We start from the raw sequence: 11,209 nt of genomic DNA on the forward strand, positions 1-11,209 counted from the left end.
AGTGTTTTCCCATGCTAATGACTATCAATATGATACTATACGCGGGAAAAAGGTAATGACTTTCTTTCTATTTTATTTACGAAAATATTAATTAATTATTGCATGCTGCTAATTTTTTTATCTTTATCTTTTATAGGGTGGTTTGACTCTTGAGGAAAGAGAAAGTCTAATTACAAAAGTGTTTCCTTCAATATATACAACACTTTATGACGCCCTGTGTGATTATGCAAAAAATTCTAGTTGGTAAGAATTTAATATTTTGTTATTTCTAATGTACATCTTTTATGTTGTTTAAAATTTTTGTTTAACACTTTTTAATTTAACAGGGGATATACAGAGTCATTTTCAGATGTTCTTAAAAGATTTTCAAGTTGTGGATCTCAATATTGATTTCCTGTTCCTGGTAAGCATTTGATATCGATTTGGGGGCTATTTTGGTGTGGTGTTTTCGGGTTGTTTTAGGTTACATTGTGTGTGAATAGTGTTTGAGGTGTGGGCAAAGGGTTCGTATTATTGCTTGTGTGTCTTGACGATGTGAGTATGTGATAGGTGTTGCACACGTGATGGTTGTTGAGTGGTATTGTGTATGTGATGGGTGTAGAGTGTGTTTTGGTATTGGGTATTAAGCATGTCATTTATGAGTTAATTTGTATGTTTGGAATTTTTGATACTCCTTGTTACATGAGTTGTAGTGGACTAGAAGTGCGTAATTTGGCATTATTTCTTTGGTTTATTGGTGGTGATGGGTAATTGAACTTTTGGACTAGGCGTACTTTTGCGGAATATGCAACAAAACTACTGTGAAAAGGCATTGTAAATAACTGTTAATTGACACATAGATTAAACTAAATGTCTTTACACATACATTATGTTGTATGATTCTTATAACATTTAATATTTTCTTTCTAATTCCTTTTGGAAGTCTCGTATAATAATTACATTCATTGTCATTGCTGAAACTAAAAGGTTGGACAACTATCGGTACATCACTTGTTACTTATTCCTTTTCTTGTTTCCTGTTTCAGTTGATATTTTTTCTCTTTGTAGTTGCGTCATTTCTTGAAAAATCTCATAATCTTATTCTGAATTTTCACTCCATGTTCTCATCTCTATGAAACGTCCATCAAATTATTTTGTTATGTACAGGTTTAAAATAAAATTATGCATACGGAGTACTGGATTTATGTCTATGAGTCTGCATTCAACTCTCTGCGTGTAGATTAGTTTTTGCAGAAAAGTTCCCAATTGATGTGTTATGTCTTATTGTATTGTATTTTACTATTGTTTATGAGTACTAAGATTCATGTCTCTGAGTTTGTGTTCCAACTCTCTGGGTGTAGATTAGTCTTTGCAGAAAAGTCAATGCAGGTTGATGTTATTGATGTATTTTGTCTAATTGTAGTTGGAGTATTATGGCTATTGCTTCACTGATGTTCTGTTGGCAAAAAAATCTGTCAAAATTGTAGAATGTAGTGGGCATTGGGGGTCAATGTGAGGCAGAGAAATGTATGAACCTATGTGTGTATCCTCAGCTTCAGCTAAGCCTTCTAGATAATATAACACAACTCCCTCATCGAATCTTGTTAGCAGCTATTCATATTTTGTAAACATGATTAACTTGATAGATTTTAAGATATGCTATATAATTACTCTCTGTATCAAGGATAGACTTTAGCAATCAAACATACAAGTAGTTAATATCACCTAAATACAATGAACTACCAATTTAATATCAGATGTCGTTCTTGCTTGCTGTCTTACAATGTAAAGATATATTTTTGTTATACATAAGTTTGTTATAGATATATTTCCGTTATTATCTGATTATTTTCTTATCATGTATACAATTACGCAGTTTGCAGGTAGGTGAAGGGGGTCGATAAATGAATTGATCCACTAGATGCATACCCTCTGATGTCTGCAACACTAGTAGCAAGCCTGATTTATTTTTTGGTTCAGACAGATCATTGTGTTGCTTGAGATTTAAGTATAGAGCTGACTTTTTCTTATGTGAGCTAAGCTACTTCTGGAGAAGTTAAACATGGAACTACTGTTGTTTACGCATGGGGTTTTTATTCTCAAAAGAAATATGTCTGTAAAATTGTACCTGAATTTTCTATCCCCGGATCAATGTGCAGCAAGTTGAGACCTTAAAATTTATGCTTCTAAACATATCTGTTAATTTTATGCTAAAGCTTGACTCATTGAGCTTCCTACTTATGCACTCAATTTGACAATAATAATGCTAGCAACAATCTACTTTTTCTACTTCTAGTATATGAAATTAAAAGAGGTTCCCTGTATGTTCATTTTATGCTTCAATGATGCACATATACCTTTGACTTTTGTAAAATAACGTCAACAATGTTCATATACTATCCTAAACAATCTTGATAAGAAGCAGAGAATAAAGCATTCTCGCCCTATTAATGGCCTACTTTACTTTTGCACTGACCTGTCCTAATTATTAATACCTACACCCTAGTGTAGGGCCGTACTAATACCTACACCCTACGAAGATGTCATTGTGATGCACTTGCTTGTGCAGCATTGTGAGGCCTTTAGACTTCCTCGTTGGTATGGTAGCCCAATAAAACCAAGTTTTCAGACTTTAGACGAAAAAGAATAAATTTTCGAGGACTTTATGCGTAATGCTCGCTGCGTTTGGCAGATATTTTGGACACAAATTCCTGTTTCTCTCACATGGACTTCCTAATGTTTTTTTCTTATAAATTAAGGAATGAAAATGACACAATCAAGAGAGAAAATAGCATGATATTTCAGAACTTTTAATGGTCACAGTTGGGATTCAAAGAATAAAAGTTCTAAGATAAACTACATTAATATTTGCAGACAAGATACTTAAAAAAAAAAAAACTATAGCTTATCCCATCTGTGGTTCGTCTTTATATAATTATATAATGGGATTCATCATCAACCCAAATTTTTGAATCCTACCAATTTACAAGGTGCAGTTTGGAATTCAGTCTCCAAAAGTCATCACAGTCAATCACTTCATATATCAAACCCCTTGAGAAAATCTGCAATACCCGTAAACAATGATAGTATAAGAGTAAACTTCTCATTTTTCTATCGCGCCTTTGATTATCCCCATCTTTACAAATGTCAAACAAGAACTTTGATAGTGAAGCAAACCGCGGAAGATGGAGGAGCATATCCCCAAAAGATCAATTATTGGCATGCTTGGTGTCTGATTGCCGCCATCTCCCCCAGCTGTAGTTGTCACCCTCATTAGTTGTATTCTGATCCAATAACTAAGGTTCATGGTTATTGGCTTTTCCATCCACACTTTCTTCAGTCACATCAGAACTCTGAACAGAAGCACCATCTTTCTGAATGAGGGAGTACCAAGAGTTGACCTTTGAGTCTCTAACATGAGGAATTTTCATCAGAACATGGTCGGGTGCTGGGTAAATTCCTCGATCGTTTTATTTTGGGACTTGGATCCTTCTTATGTGAATTTAGAAACCTCAGAACTCCTCTGTTTCGTAAGGCAATTTCCAATATGATTCACAGGGTCACTCATGCATAATTCACTGTTCAACGCTTTTTAATTCCTTTGGTTTTCCTGATTGGCTACTCGAACTAACTTTCATTACGCACACATCCATCACTAAAATGAATACTTGGTGATCAGAAGGAAATTTAACAAATGTAAATTAAAAGCCAATGTCCAAGATTATTGATGACCATTGATATCATAAACATGATGAATTATATCTCAACACCACGGGCACCTAGGTAGCTAGCAAGTGAATGCTGAGGCTGAGATAGACTGAGACATAAAATAGTTCTGCCCTTCCAAAATTTAAAACAAAGGATTCTTAAGATAATGAACATTTAAAGAGGAAGCATGGCCATATATTGCTCACCAGATATACATCTAGAGGTGGGAAATGGGTTGTTCAGACGTGGTACAATTCAGGCCATGTCAAGTCATGTTTGGGTATGTTCAACTGAATCAGGTCAGTTTGGGCCAAATCATATTTAATTCTATTGCCAACAATCTTACTATGTTAAATAAAACGTATTAGACATATTAAGTGTCGGCAGTCACCCCCCTACGGCCCTACACCCCTACCCCATTAAAGCATAGGATTTTTATGGTAATGAACATTTATAAAACAAGAAGCATGACCACAAATTGCTTTAGAGGTGGCAAAGAGGTTTTTTTGGTTGGTACAAAATTCAGGTCATGATAGGGTATGCTTCAGGTCGGTTCAGGCCAAATCATATTTGATATTATTGCTAGTAAACTTATATGAAAGTAATCGTAATAGACATACTAAGTCTCGGCATCCTCCAATCCTCCCCCCCCCCCGGAAAAAATATAAAATATATAAAAATCTCTTCTGGTATGATATATTGACAGATCCTACAATAAATTCAACATAAGGATGTACAAAGAAAGAAAACAGAAATTCTAACAAGAAAATTGTTGAGGAATCCATGCCAAATTTCAGACACCATCTCCAAATACAGAAGTCTAGGACAAACACAACAACATCAATGGTGTCTAAATCATAGCAGACATGGTGATAAAAAGGATACCTGAGCTTGGAGAAGTAGCTTCACAAGACAGAGTCTCAGATGTTCCATAACTTGTTTGACTGAGAGAGATGATTATTAGGATAAAGGTATTCCGACATCTTCAAAGATTGAGATGCTAGGTCCTCTGCTAGTTTATATTTGATCCAAGCTATGACTTTTAGATTCATTTGAGTCGTCAAAAACAGAAGGCTGCAAATCGAAGTTTGGAGGATCTAGACTTATTAATTTCTGGTTACCGGCTCAGAAAATTAAGATGCATATCACACTGTGTCAATTTCTCAAAATGCTTGTTTAATAGACCATAAGGCACCAGAAGGAAATGCTTCCTGTAAAATTGCAGTAGTATAAAAAATATAGATTTTAATATTCCCTAGCCAAAAAAAGTAAAATTAATAAGCCTTAAAATTACACAATTTTAAGAAAACGCAGTGCATGTAGAAAAACTTTATTTAATGCCAAAATAAATTCAGGAAAATTCATATTATATTATTTTAATAATATACATCCTCCGTTTAGTAATAATGGCAACACTTCCTATCTAGCAAGGAGTTAAGCCTACTACAATTTTATTATATCTCTCCCATTAACCCCAGTACCCCACAACCCACTTGTACAAATATGTTATTAATTCTCTCTCCTATTGTTATTATAAGGAAATTTTGACTTTTGGTACCACAAAAACACTCGGTATTCATTTTTGCTACCGCTCATATTTTTTTTTATTTTACTACCACTAAAAATCACATATTTTAAAATTCGCTACCAGTTGACGGAAGCTGTTAGTTTTGCCGTTTGTGGGCCCCACTTCACCCCTACCCCTCTCTCTCCTCCTTCCCCAGCCACCAATCCCCTTCCCCTTCCAATCCCTAAACCCCAGCTCCCAAAACGAGCCCAGCATCATTTATATACAAATCCGTCCTTCCCTCCCAATAAAATATAGGGAGCATCTTCATTTAACTAAGTCCAAACATAATCAAACATTTTTCAATTTTAAGTAAGATGAAATTATAAGTTTCCCATATTACTCTAAATTACACCCTTATAATTCCAAAGGGGCATTAAGAACATAACGCCCACAGGTCACAGGACGAGGCAGTTCTATGTTAATTTGCTCATTAGACAGATCTTTAAATAAGCATCTGAGAAAAATATAGCATTGGTTGTACCATGGATACTTGGATGAGATTAAGACAACCTTATAATGGAAAGTGATATAGCTCAATTCAAACTCAGATCTCTTGATTGAAAAAATTCCAATCAAGTAATTCAGTATTGATTGGCTCTATCTCCCTTCTTTCTTGAGATCTTCATAGGCCTTCTTTAAAGCCCCCAACTCCATTTGCGCCTTCCCCCATCAACTACTAAAACCAGAGATCATGAAATCATGGTACTGTCTAAAAATCATTAAGCTTGATGGCACACAAGCTGCAATGTTGAGTTAAATGGAAATTGTCAGTGCCTTGAACTCGATTACCATATCCCTCATATCTCATATGAACATCATCAGTCATAAGAGCATAAAAGTGACACAGAAACATTTGATGGCCTTGGCCAAAGCATTGCTAAAATGGTTTCTTTTAACAGAGAGTTACCAGCTTCCTTGAGGGATACTGCATATTCCATAGCCTCCGATCCATTGGACTACTGGTTTTCTCAAACATTTCCTCAACATCACAGTCATCCTCCCCTAAATGATGCAAAACAATAGATTCCACACTTGAGTCTTCCCCTAAACCCATTCCCAAATAAAAAAACAGAACAAGAACAAAACTAGATAAAACAAACAAAAGACCATTGGAAATCCTGCTTTGTTTTTTTTTTTTTTTTTTTCTTTTTAATATTAGACCACTTGCCTTTTCGAGAAGTTTCACAAATATTGTACCATTTTCATTTTTCGACAAATTTTTTTTGTGTTCATAGTACAAATAACTAACACACCCATATTTTTTCACACTTATTCTTTAGTTTATGTTTATCACATGGGCAATTTTGTAATTATTATGTTTCTCTCTCTTCTTTAATCCCCACTACCATAATTATTGCAGATTGGCAAATGTGGCAATATGACCCCCTAACTTAGATTCATAGTGTAATTAACCCCCTTAACTTTACAATGTGACATTTTAAATTTTTAAACCCATTAGTTTTTAAATACGTGAAATTAAGTACAAATTCAATTTTCCGGCCAAAATTATCACCGAAAAATGATGACATGGCACATTATGTATATTAAATTTTAATCTTTTTAATCTATAAACAAATAAATAAATACAATAAAAATATGTATGTTTTACAATTAAAATTACTCCATACATCATCTATTATCTTACCTGTAATTCTATTTTTTTTTTTACAATTAATCAATAAAATAGGATTAATATAATATACATCTAAAGTAGATAAATTTTTATACATGTGTATACTATTGAAGATAGATGCTTTTTATTATCTATTATTTGTTCTAAATGATGCATAAACTCAATCTTTTCCCTCATGGTTTGCACAAGCAATGATTATTTTACATAATTAAATCTAAAGAACTAGTAATAAGAATGCCCTAATTTATATGCAGTTTGAAAATTGCTTAATTTTTACTCATATACTAAATTTTTCCCTTAAAATGATACATGTGAGCATTAAACACAAGAAGGTACAATTGACATGCACAACTAGGAAACTTACCAAGAGCATCATTCATGGAGAAATGAAGAATGACGTTTTTGGAGAAGGTTAGGGAGTCTTATTGCCACATTTGCCATTGTAGAAGGTACTAAATGTTCAGTTTTATTTATTTATTTATTTATTAAATGTTCAAATTATAGATGTGGTGCATTTAAAAAATAGTTGCACCATATTGCACGTAATAACTATTGATCCCCGCTCCCCCACCCACTAAACAGAGACCCATCCCTACCCGTTAGAGCGGGTCTTTTTACTTGACCTGCCACACTGACATCCCAGAAAATAAAGCCGTGTTTAGAATTTGTTTCGAAATAGAAAGAAAGTCTACAAGTGCTCTTATAAAATACGGGTCATGAGCCCAATCATTGTTGATAAGAAGGTACCCACAATTACCCGCCCAAGAGAAGCCCACCCTAGATTGCTTAGGCTTCGTATAAATAAAGGCATATAAATAAAGGCATCTAGGGCCGCAACCGCAAGTGTGGCAAATTGGGGGTGTTAGAGTGTTAGGTATCAATTGAATTGAAGAGAGGAAGCGATGCCGGAAAAAATGGTGGTGGAAAAGAGAGGGGAATTGAAGAATAAGATGATAGTAGGGGGCGTGGTGATTGAACCCAGGAACCCTTTACTTATAGCACCTCGTGATTGTTGTGAAATTGTTTTACTATGTTTTGGATCTGAACACTGCGGAAGTCTCATCACTTCCTCGTATCGTGGTTGGTAATGGTTGTGAGCCTCCCGTGGGTGTTGTGGGATCTACACTTTATGTTTTTTGGGGGCGGCAAATCGTTCTCCTCCGGTGACGGTGATGATTCCGCAAAATCAAAACCCAAGAAAGGTAAGAGGAAAACAGAAAGGCTTATTCTCATGTCATATGCTAGATCTTACCAAACCTAAAGATGGTTGGAGACTAGCCACCGCTGGGCTCGATCAGTCACCAGCCGTAAGGGCCAATCAGGCGTGGCCAGAAGGTATCGTCGAATTTGGTGGGAAGATATATGTTTTTGACAACTCCGAATCTGGTTTTATTGGCGAGGTTTTCGATCCTCAACATAATAATTGGCGTCGCTTAAAGTCGCCTCCGTTCCCACCGCCACCGTGTGGTGATGGGGATCAGTTGTTTGATTACCGCACACTAATTCTTCCGGTTATGGCGGATCACAAAAGAAACAGAATCATAGTGTACTTCCAGTATATCTCAACGATGTATGCCTATTATCCATGTGAGGATCAATGGCGGTGTCTGGTTGAGGACCTTAAAGGTGGATGGCAAAGGTGGGGAGAGGCCGTGACTATCGCAGACGATGGGGTTATCTATATTCATAATCCTAGAATGAAGGCATTCTTTAGGGCTTATGATACAGTCTCTAAAGAATGGTTGAACGTAAGACTGTCCCCTGAGGCTGAGGCTAAAGCCGACTATCGATCTTATCTTATTTATACCAGATATGATACCTTATTACATCGGGGCAATGGCGTGCTGTGCTTGATCTTTTCCGCTATTCCTTGGGACGAGAACCCCGCCTTTGATCATATTGTCCAATTCAAAGTCCAACTCGTCAACTTGAATGCCAACTCTAAGGAGATTCTTGTCACTCCGCTTTCTTCCCAACATTATAATCTCCCCTCTCGCTGCAGTACTTTTCTCTACCTCCCTGTCTAGGTATGTTAGCTAGCTAAGCTTTTGTTAAGGTTATTCAATTGTAATATGTTCTTGATCATTATATTCTTAAATATTACTTTATATTTCTATGATCATTATATTCAATTGTAATATGTTCTTGATCATTATAAGACCCTTGACTATTGACAATAATTCTATATATGTTAACCTTCTTGCAAATTATTGTTATACTTTAAAAATTGCTTATTTGTTTCCCACCTCTAAGGCTCTGTTTGTTTTTAAGGAAAACAAATTTTTTGGGAAAATGATTTTTTCATGGAAAATAATAATATTTTTAAAGAATTAAAAAAGTAAAAGATAAGGAAGGGAAAGTGAGAGTGAAAGGGAGAATGGATAAGAGGATAGAAGAAGAATGTAAAGAGTGGGAAGAAAAGTGTGGCATACTGTAAATATTTTTCACTTTAGAGAAAATTAGTTTCCACCTTTGTGAAAATTGTTTTCCACCTTTAGAAAATGTTTTCTGTCAAAACAAATGGAGCCTAAATGCTCCTCAACATTTTCATTGCTTGTTCAGTAGTTCAAACATGTCATGAATCAATCAAGCCTACTTTCTATCGTTTAAGCTTCTCTTGAACATGAAATTGGTTGAAAAGTAGAGGTGAATGAATTTTGCCTGTAATGCTGCACATTTGTCTCTCCGACTCATGAGATGAGTAGTTGTTGATTTTTACTCGTGTTTTTTCATTACTGTTCAATAGTTGATCTATGTCCTGAGTCAGGCCTTCATTTAGTCTAACTCTGTCTTTTAAGCTTTCCTTCAAGGTATCTACCCTCTTCCCTGTCCCCTGCTCTCTCGTATTTGGGGTGAACTTCATATTGTACCTGTTGGGCTATTTTAATACCAGTTTCTGCGTAAAATGTTATCACTCTTACCATGTTTATTAGGGTCTTGGAGTTGAGGGTAGGTTTTGAGTCCATTATGGATAATGAACCTGAACCATATTCCATTTCTTCCGTTTCCTATGTCTCCTTTCAATTTTTTTTTTTCCTTATGTATGCTCATTAATATAATGCAGAATTAAGCAATCATTACAAAATGTAGAATTAAGCGTATGAGTTGTGATGGATGTGTAATCTTAAGAATTGATAAGAAAAGAAGGTTAAATTGTTGTCTGGTATTGGCATGACATCTTAATTTTGAATTTCTCTACAATTTAGAAGTTCCATAAAAACATTATTGCCTATCACTGTGAAGATTTCAGTCTATATCAGTCATACATGATTGTGGGTTGTTTTCCTAGTTGGGTTGGGTGGTAGAACTATCTTCCTTTTTTTCTGTGTGTAAACAAGCTTATACTAGCTGGTTGTATTTGAACACAACCTGTGCTAGTACTGATGGGTGTTCAACTCCTAAGCAAAAGGTTGTGAACAGTTGTTGTGAAGTAGTACGGCTTTAGTATGAGTTCTAGCAGCCAAACCATTGATTGATAGCTTAAAAGTCATGCCTCCAATAAGTGAAGAAGCCCTCAATCTAGGAATGCCTTAAGTGAAGCATCTTCCGGAATACTAGTACTGCTCTTCATTTATTCATTGTAAGGTTCCTGTATAAGAAAATGCACCAGAATTCTCATAGTATAGTTTGACTTCTACAGCTATCACCTTGTGATATGGAAAGTCTATTATGCCTTTAGCATAAAAAGTTATGTAAGTTCTGAACTTCTCATTTGTTGTTTTGCGTGCCTACCTGCAGATAGGTTTGTTGCAACTTGAGGGCCAATGAACGAGCTTCATGTCTAAGTTGGAATTGTGAAGAGCTGCGTTGATGTTGAAAGTCATATGTGTTTATTTTAGCTGCAATAGCGATCGTAGCAGCAATTGCAATCATGATTTTATTAAGGCATGTTATTAGTACTTAATGTATTCACCTTGGATCCGACAATGTAGACTTTTATTAAATTGCTACTCTCGTGTTATTAGTCTATGTTGTATATTTGGAATTGTAGTAGCCTGGCTGGTATGCTTAAAAATAAGTCTTATTTCCTTGCTGGTATGCTTTCATCTTTGCTACACACTATTAAATAAAGGAAGGAAATGTGGGAGGGAAAGTTGCATGGAGAGTAAATAGGAGGGGCAGTAGGTGTTTTCATTGTTTTCCAATTAATTAAAGCGTGTATTACTAAGAATACTAACGTCAGGTTAATATGATGTTTACGGTAAGCCATTATATTTCAAAGCCATGATTATCTCTATGCTTACGGTAGTTATTTAGGATTATATTCGGGTGTATCATTGATAATAAAAGTTTAATGATGTGTGGCAAAGATATAAGTC

At 35.3% G+C, this 11,209-nt stretch overlaps 1 protein-coding gene and 1 long non-coding RNA gene across 2 annotated transcripts; both read left to right on the forward strand.

Annotated features, from left to right (window-relative positions):
• Positions 1-2: 2 nt before the first annotated feature.
• Positions 3-2,295, forward strand: LOC110709540. The gene is made up of 4 exons (XR_002508981.1): positions 3-52; positions 137-243; positions 327-403; positions 1,856-2,295. It is a non-coding gene; the product is annotated as an uncharacterized LOC110709540 (long non-coding RNA).
• A 5,624-nt stretch (positions 2,296-7,919) lies between these two features.
• LOC110709541 lies at positions 7,920-10,928 on the forward strand. The gene is made up of 2 exons (XM_021887757.1): positions 7,920-8,917; positions 10,629-10,928. The coding sequence occupies exon 1, from the start codon at positions 8,063-8,065 to the stop codon at positions 8,915-8,917; it is 855 nt and encodes a 284-aa protein (XP_021743449.1). The 5' UTR covers positions 7,920-8,062; the 3' UTR covers positions 10,629-10,928.
• Positions 10,929-11,209: the final 281 nt, after the last annotated feature.

Source organism: Chenopodium quinoa, unplaced genomic scaffold, assembly GCF_001683475.1.
Source record: "Chenopodium quinoa cultivar QQ74 unplaced genomic scaffold, ASM168347v1, whole genome shotgun sequence".
Classification (NCBI taxonomy): Eukaryota; Viridiplantae; Streptophyta; class Magnoliopsida; order Caryophyllales; family Amaranthaceae; genus Chenopodium; species Chenopodium quinoa.

What these genes read in the sequence shown, in the direction of transcription:
- LOC110709541 (XM_021887757.1), top strand. Translation starts at nt 8,063, where the DNA reads ATGATTCCGCAAAATCAAAACCCAAGAAAGGTAAGAGGAAAACAGAAA.